The sequence below is a fragment of the Phyllostomus hastatus genome, unplaced genomic scaffold (assembly GCF_019186645.2).
Source record: "Phyllostomus hastatus isolate PE091 unplaced genomic scaffold, TTU_PhHast_1.1 phas_contig_81, whole genome shotgun sequence".
NCBI lineage: Eukaryota > Metazoa > Chordata > Mammalia > Chiroptera > Phyllostomidae > Phyllostomus > Phyllostomus hastatus.
This window is the reverse complement of record NW_025333962.1, coordinates 2,501,562-2,520,567: the sequence shown is the minus strand read 5'-3', so window position 1 is coordinate 2,520,567 and position 19,006 is coordinate 2,501,562. Positions and strand designations below refer to the sequence as shown.

The following is a 19,006-nucleotide window of genomic DNA, read 5'->3' as shown; positions in this document are numbered from 1 at the left end:
AAGTGAACTCACACTGTCTGGAATCTGAGCCATCGCTCAGGGTGATGGCAGGAAAGGAAGTCCTGGATAGTGCTGTGATTTAGAAACGATTTTCAGATCTTCTGACTCACCTAGTGACCACCCTATGAGGTGCATGGGGAGGCTTTGAATCTGCACTGGATAAGGATGTGGGTATTCAAATGCCAAAGTGTGTGCATGTACATGTTGTGTGCGTGTACATGCTGTGTGCATGCATATGCTCATGTTTGTGTGCCTGTACATGTGCATATGTACTATGTACATGCATGAATAATTGTGTGCCTTTTCTGCACGGCACCTTGCAAAGAAAGCCAGAGTTGAACTGTAGAGCAGTAGAAACATTTTACTCAGGACTACTGCAGTAGGGGAACAACATAGAAACCCATAGAAAGCTCAACTCTGAATATAGAGTGAGCCAGTGGGGATTTATGGCCAAGGTGCAGGATGGGGTTGGGGATGTAAAATTACTAAGAGGAAACATCTGGGTAGGGGGCTTCTGTCTAAACCCACAAATTGGGATTCTTACTAAACTTGGACAATGCAGAGACAAACATGAAAGCCCAGGGCCTCTTTGGAAAGTTCCGGGAGCCTGAGCAGAGTTTGGTCAAGCAGATAACTTTGCCAGCTCTGATTTTTCTTCTTAGAGTCCCCTTTTCCTTTTTGCATGGATGTCCTGTTAAAGAGAAACTGATTCCGACACTTGTTCAACTGGGAAGGAAGACTTTATTCAAGGCTACTGCAATAGGAAGGAAGATGGGGCCACCTGTGAATTCAGCCCACATAGTGGGGATGAGTGGCCAAGGGCATTAGTGAAAAGGGAGTTAGTGATGGAAAATCACTAGAAAGATGGGGAGGGATCTTCTTACCAAACTGGCCTAGCAGGATTCCTGCACATTCATCCTGCTGGGGGAGATGGGGGATGCTGGACTAGATCATAAGTCTCAGTGGGGGCCAGGGCTCCAAGTGGAATAAAACTGGGTGTGACTGGGCAGAGACTGGTAGCTCAGGGGAGCCTGGCTGGTTTGGCTGTGGAAAGGCTCGTTGTCAGCTTCAAGACAGGCACCTGTGCCTCTTACTGCAGACAATTCAGGTACCCCAACAGGACCCTGTGTTCAGGCCCCTCTAAGAGGACAGCTCAAGTGCCTGGAGCTCTGGGCAGAGGGTGCAGCGGGGTGCTCTGTTTCTTTCCCAGGGGCTATGGATGCCGTGGAACTTGCCAGAAAGCTGCAGGAAGAGGCAACATGTTCCATCTGCCTCGACTACTTCACCGACCCTGTAATGACCACCTGTGGCCACAACTTCTGCCGCGAGTGCATCCGGCTGACCTGGGAGAAGGCCAAAGGCAAGAAGGGCAGGAGGAAACGCAGGGGCACCTTCCCTTGCCCTGAGTGCCGTGAGCTGTCCCCCCAGAGGAACCTGCGGCCCAATCGTCTGCTGACCAAGGTGGCTGAGATGGCACGGCAGCACCCAGGCCTCCAGAGCAGGGACCTGTGCAAGGTGCACCAGGAGGTCCTCAAACTCTTCTGTGAAGATGACCAGAGCCCCATCTGTGTGGTCTGCAGGGAGTCTCGGGAACACCGGGCCCACAGGGTGGTCCCAGTGGAGGAGGCTGTGCAGGAGCACAAGGTGGGCCCAGGGATGAGGGGCTGCAGGGGCCAATGAGGCCCAAGGGCACATGTGTCAAGCAGTGTCAGTCAGGCAGGAGAATGAACCTTATAACAAATAGCCCCATATGCGGGCCCCCATGGTGGAAGTGTCTGCACCCCCCACAACAAAGTAGGCAGGTGGCTGGCCAGGTAGGCATCCTCTCCAGTTATTCAGGAACCCAGGCTGACAAGGTGGCCTTGAAGCTGTCTGTATGGGCAGGCCAGGTGACCTTCTGTAGGGGAAGAAAAAGTCTTTTCCTTCCATCCTAAATTAGACTAAAAAAGATATATCAAGGGAAGAAAGGCGAACTGTTAACATGTGTAGTCCATGTACTTCACAGGGAAGAAACCACAGCAACCAATAACAGGTAGTTTTAGAACCTGGGTTGTCTAGCATCTGAACAAGGAACAACACATTTGGAGAGAAGAGACAAAGGGAAAGAAAGGTAACAGGATCCCAAGGGGAGCAAACTGGGAAAGGTGTCTTGGTTCACTCCAGCTGCCATCACAGAACTCAAGACCTGGTGGCTATAAACAGCAAGAATTTCAGAGAGCTCATAGTTTTGGGGGCTGGAAGTCTAAGAACATGGCACCAGCAGGGTCAGGTGCGGCCCCTTCCTGGTTCACAGACAGCAGATTTCTCATTGTCCTCACAGGGAGCAAGGGGCTGGGAGCTCTAAGGTCTCACTAGGGCACTGACACCACCCATTCCTGAGGGCTCCCCACTGGTGCCATCATCATCTCCCAAAGGCCCCACCTCCGATGCCTTGGGTATTAGGATATAACCTGTTAATTTGAGGGAACATGAACATTTAAATCATTGACAGAATGTAAATATTTTGGGGAAACTAATGAAAGATAAGGTTCATCAGTGTAGGTCCCTCTTGGTACCCACTTTTTACCCCCATCATGGCCATAAAACTTCCCTGGGAGGCAGATTCATGGCAGCCCTCAGTTCTTAGCAGTTTCTTTTAGTCACATATTGGGAGCCACAGAAGGCATTTCTGCATCTGTAGATTCTCATTTGCCTCCAGCTCAAAATAATTCTCCTGCCCAAGGGGCTTATTTTGGGGTGGTATATTTCCATCCCCCTTAGGGTGCAGCTTCAGAGAGCACCTCCCGATGTGGGTGTATAGGGGCCTCCAACCCCCATCCCCTGGTCTGTTGTTTGCAGCTGAAGCTGGAAGATGACATGGAGCACCTGCGGGAGGAGATGGAGAAGACCCAGAAGTTGCAGACAAGGGAGCAGCAAGCCTTGGCCAAGTGGCAGGCAAGTGCTGGTGAGAAGCCAGCGGGAAAGCCTGGCCAGGCCCCAGGGCACCACAGGGCCTCCAGTACCTGCAGACCCTCGAGATGGGACTCACTGTCACATGTGGACAAGAGCACAGAACTCCCCCTAGAATCAGGACTGCACATGTGTACTTGGCCCAGACTGGCCATTTTGGAGATGCAGGGACTGAGACACACATACCTGGAGGCTGTCATTTGGGGCCCATGTTATCACCACACAGTGATGGGGGCTCTGTGTGGCCCCTGCTTGCCAGCTGTGCTGGTTTTCTGTGGATCACAGGGCCCAGGGAGACATGTCAGCATCCCTGAAGTGGCCCCTACAAGTTGACTAAAGTTGGGCATGAGTGGACATAGGGTGGCAGTCCCCATGGAAATGCCTCACCTCCAGCCCCTGCCCTGCAGGAGAAGGTGCAGGAGCGGAGACAGCGAGTCATGATGGAGTTTAAGAAGATGGCTGTCCTTCTGGTGGAGGAGGAGCAGCACCTCCTGCAGGCCCTGAGGCAGGAAGAGGAAGACACGGCAGCCAGGCTGCAGCAGAGTATGGCTGCATTAGAGCAGCAGAGCTGCTCCCTAGAGACACTCCTACTGCAGCTGGAGGACCGTAGCAAGCGGGAGCCCTTGCAAATGCTACGAGTGAGGAGCACCTGCTAACCTGACTTCAGGGTGGAGGGTGCACAGGCTCTGGCTGGGTGTGGTTGGCCTGCTGGCACAAATAGACATCAACAGGGAAGGCTCCATCTCTGTCAGCTCAGAGCTGCATAACAGATACCACAGGCTGGGGGCTTAAAAGGACATTTATTTTTTCACAGTCCTGGAGGCTGAAAGTCAGGGATCCAGGTGGGGACAAAATTGCTTCCTGAGGCATCTCTCCTTGGTGTCTGGATAGCCATCTCCTACCTGTGTCCTCATATGGTCATCCCTCTGCATCTGTCTCGATCTTCTAAGGACACCAAGTCACACTGGATTATGGCCCTCCCTAGGGACCTCATTTCACCCTCATCACCTCTGCAAGGCCCCATCTCCACATACAGCCTCATCTGAGGTCCTGGGGGCTGGGTTCCAACACGTGGATATGGGGGACACAATCAGCCTGACAGGTTTCTGCCACCTGTGTTCTTTCTGCATTTCATTCCTAGTCCAGGGGCTGTAGCCCAGGGGCAGCAGTCATTCACATGGTGATGTGAGGCAGGGACACACCAGCCATCTCAGGCCTGGTAAATTCAAGGCAGGAGAAAGTCATTTGAATCCATCTGAGAGGATTTGGAATGGGGGAGAAGGTGCTGGGGATGGGCCTGCATTTTGAGGCCTGAGAAGTGGGAGTGATTGTGTTGCCCAGCAGGTGGGTAACTGGCTCAACTGTGTGGAATGACAGGACCCATAGCAAAAAAAAAAAAAATATCTCACATTGTGAGCCATTACACATTCAGTGTATTTATACAACTGAAGCAGATGCCATGTGCAAGGCCAGCCCGTTTCATGCCTGTTGTCCTGGCATCTTGGGTTTTGTCCCCAGTAAGTGTCCTGGTTTAGTTAACAGACTATGCGCTTGCCCCAACTTTGGGGAATACTTGGTCTTCTAGTAAAAAGCAGCTTGTTCACCACCCCCTACACACTTCTGAATACAGGCCTACAATGTGAGGGCAACCTTGGGTCTCCTATGCCTTCCCTGCCATTGAAAGCAGGACAGTTTCCATGTCCATGCTCCCATGCAGGGGAGCAGCAGGAAGCCTGGGCAGCCAAAAGATAGGGATCCACTCAGGAAACTGGGAGAGGTCATGGGAAAGCATTACACATTCTTGCTCCGCAAGCCAGAAATGTCCACACATGGTGTTTGGGGATGCCCCACATTCCTAACAAGGCATCATGGATCTCCCTCCCTGTTTTTGCAGGATATGAAGGAGTCACTGGACAGGTAGATGACCACCTGATATGGAGGCAGGGAGGGCTTCGCATGTGGCCAGAGGGGACAGCATACCTGTCCCTTCTGGAGCAGGAACAGCGTGAGTGTGCAGTACCCAGAGGCCACCCCCATCGCACTGAGGACTGTCTGCAGAGTCCCTGGGCAGATAGAAGTGCTCAAGAGCTTCCAAGGTATGTGGGGCCTGTTCTCTCAGCTGGGACCACCCTTGGGGGTGTTGATATTCACTGGTCATTCACACTCTACCCTTACTGGCCACTCCCAGGAGATGCCCAAATGGCCCCCAGCTCATCTCCTTGGCACCACCAATATCGACCACTGGAGTATGGCCCAAGCAGGGACCCAGGCTCACAGCTGGAGTTGGCCAAGGGGAGGACTGGGAGGGAGTAGTCAGGGAGAATAGGGATGATTCACCCCCATCCTCGTTGCTGCGCCTGTCTGCAGAGAACGTGGTGCCTGACCCTGCCACAGCGTACCCCTACCTCCTCCTGTATGAGAGCCGCCAGAGATGCTACCTCAGTACCCCACCAGAAGGCATGCCCTGCAGCAAGGACAGGTTCCTGGCCTACCCCTGTGCAGTGGGCCACCAGACCTTCTGCTCAGGGCGGCACTATTGGGAGGTGGGCATGAACCTCACTGGGGATGCACTGTGGGCTCTGGGTGTGTGCAGGGACAATGTCAGCCGGAAGGATAGGGTCCCCAAGTCCCCCGAAAACGGATTCTGGGTGGTGCAGCTGTGCAAGGGAAAGAAGTATGTGCCCCCCGTGTCAACCCTGCCCCCCATCACGCTGACAGAGCCCCCCAGCCACGTGGGCATCTTCCTGGACTTTGAGGCTGGGGAGGTGTCTTTCTACAATGCAAGCGGTGGGTCCCACCTGCACACCTATGCCCAGTCTGCCTTCCCAGGCCCCCTGCAGCCTTTCTTCTGCCTCGGGGCCCCCAAATCTGGCCAGATGGTCATCTCTACAGTGACGCTATGGGTGAAGGGATAGGCATGCAGGCAGAGAGCGAAGGCACACGCTTTCTTCAGAGGGTGAGGTGGTCCTGTTCAGCATGGCCACCTGCCACACTTATCTTAGGTGGAGACCCACGGTGGTTCCAAGGGGCTCCTGGTGCCAGAATCTAATTGTGATTAAAGCAGTTAAATGTTGAGACTGTATTCCCAGGTGCCTCAGAGGGAACTCATACCAGTCTCTGAGTACATATCTACAAACCAGGCCAGTGCGCTGTAGTTTTCTGTAGTCATATCCTTCACCAACCACTCACTGGGGCCGCTGAGTTCGGGTTATTATAGGTATAGCTGTGGCCTGAGGGGTTCACCTTCCTTGTCATCATCAGTTCCATATACGGGCCCTTCACAGGGGAAACAAGAAAGTATGACTTTTCAGGGTGAACCCATAAAAACCTTACAGCTGCCCACCCCATCATTCCCTTAAGTTGCATTTGCAGGGGGGGCGGGTGTAAAATTCAAAGAGTAAAGATCATGGGGGTGTGTGTGGGCGGGGCGGTCCTTTCCTTTCACTCCCTACCTCATCCTCGCAGTTCCAGGTGCAATAACAGCCCTGTAACAGTCACTAGCACCCCCGCATTCAGGTCATGCACTCCTTCCCCAACAAGACCAGAATCCCCAGGGGCAGAACCCCTCCCCCATTGTGTCCCGTCTGTGGCACCCGCCAGAGGGCACACGGGGATGGTTCGGGGTCACCCTAGGCCTCTGGGTCGCCGCACTGCGTGACTGTGCGGGGCGCCCCGCTGGCCGGGCCGCTGCACCCCATCCTTACCCGAACCTGAGCAAGTGGCCAGGCTGCCCTACAGCTGAGCGAGCAGGAGGCACAAAAACCGCACGCGGGCGGCAGCGTGGACGCTAGGTCTGCAGGCGAGCAGCTTCCACTTCGGTCTCGCCTGCGGGCCTCGTGACAGAACACAACCAATCCGGGACTAAAGTGAGTTTCCAAAAAAAAAAAAAAAAACAGCTGCTTCCGGCTTCCGCTACGGCTCTTCTTCCTTCCCGCATCCCGGAGCTCCACTGCTCGGTGTCTTCTGCGCCTCCCGTTACCAGAGGCCCCGCGCCCGCAGGTTTCCAGAGTGCCCCCGGCCTCCGCCAGCTCCCTAAAGTCCCGGCGGAGAGCGCGTCTTCCTCCGTCCCCCGGCACCATGGCCGCCACCGACGTGTCCACCAATCTCCAGGAGGAGGCCACCTGCGCCATTTGCCTAGACTACTACACCGACCCGGTGATGACAGACTGCGGCCACAACTTCTGCCGCGAGTGCATCCGGCGCTGTTGGGGCCAGCCCGAGGGCCCATACGCTTGCCCGGAGTGCCGTGAGTTGTCCCCGCAGCGGAATCTGCGGCCCAACCGCGCTGTCGCCAAGATGGCCGAGATGGCGCGACGCCTGCACCCGCCGTCACCTGTCCCGCAGGGCGTGTGTGCTGCGCACCGCGAGCCGCTGGCGTCTTTCTGCGCGGATGAGCTGCGCCTGCTGTGCGCGGCCTGCGAGCGCTCTGGGGAGCATTGGGCGCATCGCATACGCCCGCTGCAGGACGCAGCCGAGGACCTCAAGGTGCGCGGTGAGGGCGGTGCCAGGGATGTGGCCTGCTATGGGTGGGTTGTGCGCAGCCTGGCTCTGGTCGGGAGAATGCGGTCTGGCCTGGGGTTTGGTAGGAGCTCAGCCTGACCCAGACAAGCACTTTTGCGGTGCTGAGGCACCACTCACCAGTGGGGAAGCCAGCGTGGGGACCTGGGGGAAGGAGGCATTCTCTTTAAGGCTGAAGTCCCTGGGTGACGGTGGGAGGTCCCACCGTCTGGGGCCGGTATTGGGCAAGTGTGACTGAACAGTGGCTGGGATGTAATACAGACCAGGAGAAAGTGGGCAGAGAACCTCAGAGGCGGCTTTCCCTCAGGAGGGACTAATGAGGACTGCCAATTTTGGGGGGGAGGGTGTAGTCAGGGGCCCTCGTGGGGGTTAGAAGAAGTCCTGGGGAGAAGAGTCTATGGGAGGCAGGCAGGGACCTATCTCGGAGCCACACGTTGGGAACAATGGGGGACAGAGCCTTTGTCCTGGGAGGCAGACGCCAGAACCCATCAGGCTTTCAGAATGGCGTGCTTGGGGTCACCACTGCCATCTGACACTCCAGGGCTCAGCTGGGCTTGGACCCCAGGCTGAGAAGCCTTGTTTGCCTGTTGTAGAAATGCATGTCCTTCAAATCCATACCAGCACTCCCCTCTCTGCTGGCGGCCTCAGGGCAAACAGCTCACCTGGCTGACCTGGCCTGTTGCCTTTGCAGGGTTTGTTCCTGGAACCCAGGTATTGATACATGGGCTTGCATTTTGTGTCATAGCTGGTAGCCTGTGTTTGCCTAGGTGTGCTATGTAAGAGTTTAGTCAGTGTTAGAATGGATACCTGACCAGTTGATTGCTGTCATGGAACAAGCTTGTGGGGCACCAGAATAAACCTATTCTCCAGTTCACGTCAGCGAGCTTGTCTTGCCGATTTTCCTCTCAGTTTGAAGTATTAACATGCACGTAGGATTGTCTGCTCTTGTTCAGCAGGTTTGCACTTCTGTCACCAACACCCTGATCAGGGTACAAAAGTGGCTGTGAGATCAGAGAGTGACCAGCAGCTCTCCAGAGGCTCCTTCTAGCTGATCTGATAGTCTCAGAGGGCAGCATTTAACCCCACAGTAGGGGAGGGGAAACCTTTTCCCCTATTCTGTTAGGTTCATGATTGAGGCTTACAAGTAAATCTGACAACTGACAGGTTAATAGATAGAAAGACATAGTTTTATTAGCCTTAAATTTTATGTGGTATGAGTTCATAGAAAATTTAAAAACCAAAATCAGGGATTAGACTCAAGGGCTTATATTCCAGAGAGAATGATAAATTGTGGAGAAGTGAGTAGACAAAGGACACGGGTTGGGCTTCTAGGGCCAATAACTTGTGGAAAAGGAAGTAGGAAATATATAAGGGAACCACTGGAGAATCAGCTTTGTTTTAGTAAGGTCAGTTTAGGCATATTCACAGTGACACCTCATCTCTGTTGAGGAATGTGTCCCCTTCCTGATACAGGGAGGCCACCCTTCTCATGGGATATTCATGTCCTGCCTTTAGGCAGAAAGGAGGAAGGTAGAGGGTTCTTCCTGTATGCCCACTTTGTCTACTGCCCTGGTGCCCACTTTGTCTTAATGCTGGGGATGCCCCAGTGAGCCAGTGGTAAATAGGGTTGAAGTCAACAGTAGGGTATTGCCTGAGGTCAGGCCCAGGGCAGCCAGATCCACGTGTCCCTTTGTTTCTTCTGGTGAAGCTGAACCTTGGCAGGCCCCGGACAGGCACAGGAGCAAAGGGATGTGCAGGAAAGAAGGCTGTGACGCAGTAGAAAGTCAGGCTGGAGAGGTTGCTGGGAGGCAAGGAAAGGTAGAAGAAAGTTAAAAACAGGCAAGGGGGTCAGGTTGGCCTGAGAGGTTGGAGGTCATACCATGAGCAGGCAACTCCTAGCAGATTGAGTTTGCTCTGTCCTTTTTGTTCTTGATAGTTTCCCACCACTGGCTCCTGTCTGTCAAGTTAGGCTTGGCTGGGGCTGGGGCTGGGCGGGGTCACTGGCTGGCCTTACCTCCCTGCAGGGCAAGCTGGAGAAGTCCCTGAACCACCTGCAGAAGCAAATGGAGGATGCACTGCTGTTCCAGGCCCAGGCAAAGGAGATCTGTGCACTGTGGCAGGCAGGTGGCTGGGTGCCTAGGTCCCAGGGCTGGAGGGGTGGGGCACTGGTGTGCCCACTGCTGGGTGCCACCCATGTCCTTCACACTAATGTTCCTCATAAGGCATCACTCCTGCTCCAGACCCTCAACCCACCCCATGGTGGCTGGGGGGAGGGCTGGTAGTGGGTTTCCGATGGCTCACCAGCCCCCTCTGCCCCATGCAGAAGATGGTAGAGACCCAGCGGCAGAACGTGCGCACAGAGTTTGAGCGGCTGCGCTGCCTGCTGGTGGAAGAAGAGCAACAGCTGCTGCAAAGGCTGGAAGAGGAGGAGCTGGAGGTGCTACCCCCACTGCAGGAGAGCGTTGCACGCCTTGGGCAGCAGAGTGCCCAGCTGGCTGATCTTGTCACTGAGCTGGAGGGGCGCTGCCAACTGCCGGCGCTGGGACTGCTGCAGGTGAGCGTGGGAACATGGGCGGAAACAGATGGGGTGCCAGGATAGGGTGCTGGCAGGGAAGAGGAAGCCCTGGGCAGAGCAAGCCATCTGACCTTGGCCTCTTCTGGACCTTCTGTGTCCTACCTGTGAAGTACTGGGGTGAGGGCAGGACCAGTATCCCAGGTATGACTGCAGGTCCCTATGGGCATGGCTGGAGAATGGATACGAATCCTCAACCCCACTGAGAACTGCTGTTGACACCTGTCCAGGAACTCCATGGGAGATGAAGGAAGTGAAAGTTTGGGTGACTTAATTGACCACCACCCAAGGCCTCAGCTACACCTGAGTCTAGGGTCCTGGGTGTCCCTCCAGGCTTTCCCCCAGCCATCCTCCATGGGAACATATCATTTTCCTAATAGGACACATCTGAGTTGCCCAGAGTGGCCAAGTGGTCTCCACAGAGGGCAACTGTCTTTCTTTAAGGCCCACGCCCCCTGCCCCTGCCCCTGCCCCTAGGCAGAGGCACTCCTTCCCTCTCCTGAGTGGTGAGGGCAGCCCCAGGCCTTGTGACAGCCAAGAATGCCCTGTTTCCCAGCATCCAGCAACAAATAAGGATGGTTGTTTGTAACTACTTTGTACCCAGCCCAACCCAGGCCCTTTGCACATGCATTTCCCAGGCCTGCACTATCTTCTCATGATCCTTGGGTTTTAGAAACTCACCAGTCTCCCTTGTTTTTTGAAACCTGGTAGGTTTCATGTTGCCCAGACAGAACTACTGTGTGTAAAATCTCCTGCGAGCACCCCGCCCCCCCACCCCCCTGCGCCAAAGGAGCCCTTATTGGGCTCAACGTCTTACTTGTCTTTGCATCTTGGTGTCTGGCCTAATAGCTGGTGTACATTGCAGTTAGAATGACTTTTTTTGGGGTTCATTTGGTTGACAAAGTGGACTGGGTCCCTGCCATTTCCCAGGCAGTGCTCTTGAAAGACAGACAAATGACGATGTGGTTCGTGGGGGGAGAGGGGGGCATTGTCCCACGGAGGTCACCAGTTCCCAGTCAGAGCACATGCCTGGGTTGCAGGTTCGATCCCTGGACGGGACATGTGCAAGAGGCAACTGATTGATATATCTCTTACATCAGTGTTTCTCTACCTCTTTTTCCTTCCCTTCTCCATAAAGATAAATAAATAAAATCTTTAAAAAAAGAAAAGACAAGGTATTTGCTGCCAAGAGCTGCCATTCCAAATAACAGAGTGTCTCTGTCAGCTTAGGCTGTGTAACAAAAGCCACAGGTGGGTAGCTTAAGTAACAGACATTTATTTTTCCCAGTCCTGGAGTCTGGAATATGAGATCCAGGTGTGGGCAGGGCTGGTTCTCCTGAGGCCTTTCTCCTTGGTATGTAGACCACCATCTTCCCTGTGTCTGCATATGGTTGTCTCTCTGTGTGCGTCTGTGTCCTCAATCTTTTCTTCCTATAAGGACACTGGTCACAAGCATTAGGGCCCACCAGAGTGACATCATTTCAACCTAATAGCCTCTTTAAGAAGTGCAGTCTCCAAATATAGCCCAGTTCAAGGCCCTGGGTATTGGGGCTCCAACAGTTAGATGTGGGGGCTACAGTCAGCTGGTGACACTGAGTAAAATGTGCTCATGCAGTGATTTGGGAGAGTAGCACCTAGGCAAAGGGGCTGCATCTGAAAGTTGGGCCATTAATGGAGGCTGGGCAGGTGCCTGGAGGGTAGACAGGGCGCAGGAGCAGGTGAAGCTGCCAGGAAACAGGAAACAGTGGGCACATGTAGGCCAGGCTCCCGACTGGGGTAGAGCTGGTCCCCCTCCCCCGGAGGCCTAGATGCACCTGGCCTGTCCCCAGTACCCGAGGGTACTCCAGGCTCTGGGTGGGTGAGCTGGCAGCCAAACACCCCTTATTGAGGGAATGGGGCTGGGACTGCAGCCTGGCTGCGTTCCAACTTCTCAGTGTCCCCATAACTGGACATACTTGGCACAGACCAGGGACCATATGGGGTGGGGGAGACACTGGAGCATAGAGGTGGGGCCAGGACCATGTGACAAGCACTGATACCACATGTCTCTCCCACAGGACATCATGGACACCCTGCACAGGTAGGAGCCCAGCCTTTCCCTCGGGAAGGCGGTCGGGTGTGGGGGGGCTTGTGCTGGGGGTGATGCCTGGTTGCCCCTCCAGGGTCCAGGATGTGAAGCTGCAGCCGCCCGAGGTGGTGCCCATGGAGATGAGGACGGTGTGCAGGGTCCCAGGGCTGGTGGAGGCCCTGCGGAGGTTCCAAGGTGGGTGTTGTGGTGTGTGGTGGGGGGGTGTGGCCAGACAGCTCTGGTCCAGAGGGAGTGGCTGCCCTGGTGTGTTTAGGAAAAGCGGGAGTCAGTCCCTCAGGTGTCAGGGCCCCTGTGTGGGCCCTGGGCCTGGGAGCCCAGTATGAAAGCTGGGCTGGAACACTCTGGGGATTGGAGAGTGGACATAGAAAGCCCTCAGGTTCCTCCTGAATCTCAGGACAATGAATCGAAAAGCAGTGTGGGGCCACTTTCCAGAACATCCTGAGTTGAGTTGCAAGTGGTGAGGTGAGCTTTCCAAGGAAGTCACAGGAAGGGGAGCAGTCATTTTACAGCCAGTCACTCTAGCCAGCTACAAGGATGTTTGAGGGCAGACCTCATGTAGGTTGGTGGAAGGGGCCCAAGGGGTGACCACTGCTGTGTCTGCAGGGGACATAACACTGGATCCTGGCACTGCCAACCCTGAGCTGGTCCTGTCGGAGGACATGCAGAGTGTGCGGCGGGGGGACCTGCGGCAGCCCCTGCCCGACAGCCCCGAACGCTTTGACCCCGGGCCCTGCGTGCTGGGCCGGGAGCCGCTGAGCTCAGGCCGCCACTACTGGGAGGTGGAGGTGGGTGAGCGGGCCAGCTGGGCTCTGGGTGTCTGCAGAGAGAATGCCAACCGCAAGGAGAAGGGCGAGCTCTTCGCTGGCAATGGGTTCTGGATCCTGGTGTTCCTGGGTGGCTCCTACAACTCCTCTGAGCGAGCCTTTGCCCCGCTGCGAGACCCACCCCAGCGCGTGGGCATCTTCTTGGACTATGAGGCTGGGCACCTGGCCTTCTACAGCGCCACTGACGGGTCACTCCTGTATGCCTTCCCCCAGACGCCTTTCTCAGGGACATTGCGGGCCCTCTTCTCACCACTGTCCAGCAGCCCTACCCCCATGACCATCTGCCGACCCAAGGTGGGGCATGGGAATAGGATGGCTCCCCAGTGAACAGGCCTCTCAGGAACTTGTCCTGTCTTTGGCTCTTCAAGGTATCCTGAGCCATGCACAAGTTCCCAGTGCTGTCTTGCCTGCATAGTAAAACCCCTCTCTAGTTCCCAGGAAGCTCTGTGCAAACATGTGCAGGGCTCGTGACATCTTCCAGGGGACCCTCTGTGGCCATCCTGTGTTGAGACCCCCATCAGCAGCACAGAGCCTGAGGGAGGGTCCTGGGAGCTCTGCACAAGTCCAGCTGGTCAGAGGTGAGGCACCAGGGCCTGTGGAACTTTCTGGGGTTTCCGCCCCAGGGCTGCACCCACAGAGAACTGCTGTACTGTGAGGTTGCAGGCTGGGAGGTGAACCAACAATCTCAGGGTCTGGTCTTAGAAAATAGTGCTGAGTGTGGCTACCTCATTAATCAGGATACAGCAGTCCTCAGGAGAGGAGGGGGCATGGGAAAAGCCAGGGAAAGGTCACTTGGAGCAAAAAGTGCTGCACAAGGGGGCTGAAGATCTTGGGTGCAGGATCTCAAGCCCACCAGCATGGACCACCCCAGGGTTCTTCAGTGTGCTCCTTCCTGCCTCAGAGCTGAGCACTAGCTCCGGAAAGATGTTCTGGTTCTACCTAGGGAAGGGGTGAGGCTACACCCTGCCCCCCCGCAAGAACCTGGGATTTGTTTTGGCTTGTTTCGGTGCTTCTTCACATGAAGACATGGTGCAGCATCTCTGCACTCCAAGATGGTATTACCTGTTGTAAGGATCACTCTCACAGTAAATAAACTAACATCTCGTCTGTGATCCCACTGTCGTAAGGAGAGGGCGGGAGAGTCTGGCCAAGGCCAGCACTCACAGCACAGTTGGGGACACAACAGCTGCCTGGTCATTTAATGCAGCTACCACAGAATTCTTTTTCAAATAACCTGATTGAAAATTTTAGGTTCCATGGTGTGCAATAGCTAATTCCTTGATTATTTATTTACTGTTTCTCCCATTGGACTTCATTATTTTATGTATGTACCACTTTGAGTATCTTCACAATTCATTCAAATTACATATATGGGAGGTTTTTCTCTGTGGAGCCAGGAGTCTGCCACTTTTCTGGCTGGGGAAGTTTCCCCATTCCTCTCCAGTTCACTGCCCATATCTTTCACTCCCATGCGGCTGGGATGGGGTTGAGAATCTGAGGATACTTGTTGGTTCCTGCCTGGAGCAATATTTGAACTTTAAAGTTGGGGACTTCCCAAATGGCTACTGGAACCCACCCAGGAGATGGGACAGCCGAGGGATGAGAGCTCATAGGAGTATATGACCACCCGAGAATAGCAGGCCGGACACCTTGGCTGTGGCCCTGGAGCAAAGCTGGACAACTGTGAGGGGAGGCAAATACTCTCCTACCCATGTGATTCTTGTTTGTGGCCCTGTAATAAAAGATCAGTGAGAAAAACAAGTTTATTGATACATTCACCTCATGCACATGGAAGAAACCCAGGGAAACTGAGTAACTTCAGCAGCAACTTAGCACTCTGGCTTCTACACCGTCTGTCACAGGAGGGTAGGAAGGCTGGTTAGGGGGTTCTGTAGATTTCCCAGAGTCAACTTAATGCTGACACAGTCCTTCCTGGGGAGAGGGGGCACCACATTTTAGGGAGGTAGGGCTTGCAGCTTCTCTACTGTTTCTTGTCAACTGCTTCTAGCCCAAATGTTCCTGTTGCCAAACTGGGATGTTTGGAGTAGAATGCTCAGCCATTCATCACCAGGTGACAGAAGAAATGAGCATATTTGATGCCCATCCACACATGCTGAATGCACTTTGCATGTGTTCTACCTGCTGAGCCAGTGGGCCACAGGGTGGTCCTTCACTTTTCAGGGCACCACAGACCACAGTGAACAGAAAAGATCCTGCCCACAGAGCTGATAACTTCTCATACTGACTAGGAAGATGTGTCCCAACAAGCAGTGAGTCTCCAATACTAACAATGGGCATTTCTTCAGTATTGGTGAGCTTGTCCTACTTTAGTAGTGTCTTCACTAGCAGCTGGTGTTTCTTGCACCAATAGCGGGTGTCCCTTATACCAGCAGTTCTCAAACTTTGGCACCAGGGACTGTTTTCATGACAGGTTTTTTTTGTGGGAGGGGTGGTGTGGTTTCAGGATGATTCAAGCACATTATGTTCAAGCTGACCTGTGCAGTCCAGTTCTTAATACACCCAGACTGGTGGCGGTCCAAGGCCCAGAGGGTGGGAACCCCCACCCTGCACTACCAGTGGGTGTCTCCTGCACTGGCAGTGGGTGAGTCCCACAGTGACAGGAGCTCTCAGGGGCTGTCATGAGAATCTCAAGGAAAATAAAGTTGGATGGAGGTAGGGAGCCAGATGTCAGATGTGAGATGTGGTCAGGTACCAGGGCTTCCATCCCATAATTGCTCTCTATGAGCCTAGAATGGCCACAGGGGGGAGCCTGAGGAAAGCAGTTTAAAACATGAGCCTTCTGGCCCTGGCTGAGTGGCCGGGTTAGTTGGAGAATCCCATACACCAAAGGGTTGCAGGTTTGTTCCCTATTTAGGGTACATGCAGGAGGCAACTGATATTTCTCAAGTCAATGATACTTGCCCACCCCTCAGAAGTCAATAAATATATCCTCAGGTGACAGTTTTTAAGAGCATTCTGGGCATGACAAGTGCTGTGAAGGAAACACCAGGATGCACGGGGGTGGCGGGGGGGCACCCCAGGTGTGTGTGACTGCTCCAATCCCAGTGTGTGGAAAAAAGGCAATCTGAGACACAAAGACAGCTGCTCGGCCTGAGTGGGTGGGTGTTCCTGATGTCTCCTTTTCCCCCTCTTATGACCCTTCTTGAGTGTTCTACCGGATCATGTTAAGACAGAGGGTCTTCATTTGTTCCCATTCCACAAGTCTTACTCAGCTAATCTGACAGCAAGTCTGCGCAGTAGCACCCGTTCCAGAGTCAGCAGGAGAGGCAGGACTGCCAGAACAGAGCTGGATTTTAAATAACTTCACTGTCTGCTTCTCATGTCCCCTCCCCTCCCTTGACCTGTAAAGGGACAATTAAGCGAGTTCCATAAACTCCCCATTGAAGAACACGCACCATCACTCCAGGTGCGGGTGAAATCAGGCTAGACTCCACCCACACACACCCCGACTGGAGACTGTGGCCACACTTGAAGGAGATGCCTTGTGCTTGAGGTCTCAAGGACTGTGCCCCAGCCAGCCTTTCTGGAGGCATCTGGAGCCATGAGGTCTTCGTGGCGGACCCCTCTGTCCACCTTCACTATGTGCGATGTCCAGTGCCCCAACCCCCACAACCTCTGCGCTCCTTCCACCTACCCTTCCGTGCACCATGCTTACCCCATATGCTCCGCACTCCCCAGGCGCCTTTCCCCAGGTCCCTAGGCACACTCCGTGAACCCTGCACACCTTCGGTGCTCCCTAGCCTCTACCCGCCCCCCCCCCCCCGCCAAGCCCCATGTCTCTTTGAGGCCAGGCATCTACATTCACCCTCCACCCCATCCGAGCACCAGCACCCACCTCCTTCCTCTGTCCTGACACCTATGTGCCCTCGTGACCCCCACCCACATCCTGCCAGGGACCCTTGTTCTGCCCAGACCTTGCTCTCTCAACCACTCTTATTTTTTTGGTAATAATTTTATTGTGATAACAATTTTCACGCCATAGAATGCAGGTGTTTCAAGTGATTTTTAGTAATTCAGTAACTTTTACTAATTCCTCCATGACCACAATTCAAGCTCAGAACACCCATCCCCTCAAAAAGATCTTGTTTCAGGTTTTGTACAGGAGTTTTCCATTCGTGCATGGGTGGAGGGGGGGGCACCAGTCTGTGGTTTTTCCGAGGGGAGTGGGTCTTTGTTCCCTTCCCCACTGTTTTGTGAAGAATTGCTGTTGATTTCACCTTCAGTGTTTCTTGGAGTTCTCCAGTGAGCACATCCTTCCTATGCTTTTCCTTATGGGAAGTTTTAAATTACTATTTCACTTTAATTGCTATGGATCTGTTCAGATTTTCATTTCTTAAGTAATTTTTCTCTTTTTAGGAGTTTTCCCAGTTAACTTATGTGGTCTAATTTTCTGGCATAAAGGTCTTCAAAATATTTTATTATCCTTTTAATTATTAAAAGGTTGGTACTGATGTCTCATTTCTGACGTGGTTATTTGTGTCTTTTTTTGTCTTGGTCAGTAAAACCAGCATTTTGTGAAAATTACTTTGATCTTTTCAAAGAACAATTTTTAAATTTTATTCGGCATTCTCTATTTTTTTTCCTTATTTTCATTTCAGTAATTTCTACCTTCATCTTTATTATCCTCATTCTTTTGCTTGTTTTGGGGTTCAGGTTGCTTTTCTTTTTCTATTTTTCTTAAAGTTGAAGTTATTGATTTCAGATCTCCTGTTCTAACACAGGCATTTACAGCTATAAATTTTCCTTTATATTGTACACTGCTCCAGTTGCATCCCATTATTTTTTATGTTTTCATTTTTCCTAGCTCAAAACAGTTCCTAATTGTCTTTGTGTTTCTTTTTTTGACACATAGATTATTTAGAAATATGTTGCTTAATTTCCAAATATTTGAGGCTTTCCCAAATTTCCTTCTATTGTTGACTTCTGATTAAACTCCATCATTGTGAAAACACATACTTTGCTGTTTTATAGGCTGGAACACTGCCCATCCTGGAGAGTGGTCCATGTGCACCTGACAAGAATGTATGTTCTGTTGCTCTTCAGTGGAGTGTTCTGTTGTATCAACAATTGTGCCCATGGGATTTTAATTTACAGAGGTGACAACACCAGTAAAAGATTAACATTACTTATATTTCTCAAGAAAACAAGGCATTCCTCTGGATTCACATTACTGCCTGGTGTCAATTTCTTTTTCCAAAATAGGTCCATTTCTCCCTCTCTTCTCTGTGCTATTGTCGTGTGTGTGTCTGTGTATATACCTTTATATGTATACTTATATATACATACATATATACACACATATACAATATCTTTATATATTATAATCCCAACAATATAACTTTATAATTATTGTTTTATGTGATTAGCTTTTATATCAGTCAAGAAAGTTTTATTGATACTGTCTTCTATGTCAACATATGTACTTACGTTTACCATGCCTTTTATTTCTCCATGTAGATTTGAGTTTCATCTGGTTTTAATTTCCTTTAGTCCTTTAATATTTCTTGTAAGAAAAGCTTAGTAGCAGCAAATTCTCTCAGTTTTTTATATGTCTGGGAAATCATTATTTTATATTCATTGTTGAAGGATAGTTTTGCTAGTTATGGAATTCTTATCCAGTTTTTGTTTCTTTTAGCTCTTTAAGTGTGTTATCTCAGTACTTCTGTCCCCCACTGTTTTTAATGAGAAATCAGCTGTTAATCTTATTGAAGTTCCCCTGTATATGATACATTGTTTTCTCTTGCTGCTTTCACAATTTTTCCTTTGTTTTTGGCTTTCATTAAATTGACTATAATGTGTCTGGATATGGGTCTCTTCGTGTTTACCTTTTGGAGTTTATTGAGTTTATCGGATGTGTATGTTAATGTCTTTCATCATGTTTTTAACCTCCTCTCACTTTCCAGATCTCACATGTACATGTATGTTAGTATGTATGTTGGTGTCTCACCGTTCACTGAGGTTCTGTTCAGTGTTCTTATTCTTCTTTTTTTCTTCTTCAGATTGGATCATCTGTATTGATACATCTTAAAGTTC

The 19,006-nt window shown here is 52.1% G+C and overlaps 2 protein-coding genes and 1 long non-coding RNA gene across 4 annotated transcripts; 2 read left to right on the top strand and 1 right to left on the bottom strand.

The window, feature by feature from the left end:
• Positions 1 to 993: 993 nt before the first annotated feature.
• TRIM17 (tripartite motif containing 17) lies at positions 994 to 5,880 on the top strand. The gene is made up of 6 exons (XM_045850504.1): positions 994 to 1,644; positions 2,839 to 2,934; positions 3,357 to 3,587; positions 4,844 to 4,866; positions 4,945 to 5,045; positions 5,317 to 5,880. Exons 1-6 carry the CDS (start codon positions 1,216 to 1,218, stop codon positions 5,862 to 5,864), a joined length of 1,428 nt encoding a protein of 475 aa, XP_045706460.1. The 5' UTR covers positions 994 to 1,215; the 3' UTR covers positions 5,865 to 5,880.
• A 133-nt stretch (positions 5,881 to 6,013) lies between these two features.
• Positions 6,014 to 6,779, bottom strand: LOC123826534. The gene is made up of 2 exons (XR_006787086.1): positions 6,654 to 6,779; positions 6,014 to 6,225 (listed from the first exon to the last, which is right to left on the bottom strand). It is a non-coding gene; the product is annotated as an uncharacterized LOC123826534 (long non-coding RNA).
• Positions 6,780 to 6,857: 78 nt separating this feature from the next.
• TRIM11 (tripartite motif containing 11) lies at positions 6,858 to 14,710 on the top strand. Of its 2 annotated transcripts, XM_045850502.1 has the most exons (7): positions 6,858 to 7,434; positions 9,492 to 9,587; positions 9,791 to 10,021; positions 11,328 to 11,393; positions 12,097 to 12,119; positions 12,202 to 12,302; positions 12,732 to 14,710. In XM_045850502.1, the coding sequence occupies exons 1-7, from the start codon at positions 7,027 to 7,029 to the stop codon at positions 13,277 to 13,279; spliced, it is 1,473 nt and encodes a 490-aa protein (XP_045706458.1). In that variant the 5' UTR covers positions 6,858 to 7,026; the 3' UTR covers positions 13,280 to 14,710. The 2 variants fall into 2 exon arrangements, with proteins under 2 accessions (XP_045706458.1, XP_045706459.1); XM_045850503.1 differs by lacking the exon at positions 11,328 to 11,393.
• The last annotated feature ends 4,296 nt before the right edge of the window (positions 14,711 to 19,006 follow it).

What these genes read in the sequence shown, in the direction of transcription:
- TRIM17 (XM_045850504.1), top strand. Translation starts at nt 1,216, where the DNA reads ATGGATGCCGTGGAACTTGCCAGAAAGCTGCAGGAAGAGGCAACATGT. An exon ending in AGCCCTTGCAAATGCTACGA is followed by an intron (nt 3,588 to 4,843) that starts GTGAGGAGCACC and finishes CTGTTTTTGCAG; the next exon opens with GATATGAAGGAGTCACTGGA. An exon ending in ATGAAGGAGTCACTGGACAG is followed by an intron (nt 4,867 to 4,944) that starts GTAGATGACCAC and finishes TCCCTTCTGGAG; the next exon opens with CAGGAACAGCGTGAGTGTGC.
- TRIM11 (XM_045850502.1), top strand. Translation starts at nt 7,027, where the DNA reads ATGGCCGCCACCGACGTGTCCACCAATCTCCAGGAGGAGGCCACCTGC. An exon ending in ACGCAGCCGAGGACCTCAAG is followed by an intron (nt 7,435 to 9,491) that starts GTGCGCGGTGAG and finishes ACCTCCCTGCAG; the next exon opens with GGCAAGCTGGAGAAGTCCCT. An exon ending in TCCTGAGGCCTTTCTCCTTG is followed by an intron (nt 11,394 to 12,096) that starts GTATGTAGACCA and finishes TCTCTCCCACAG; the next exon opens with GACATCATGGACACCCTGCA.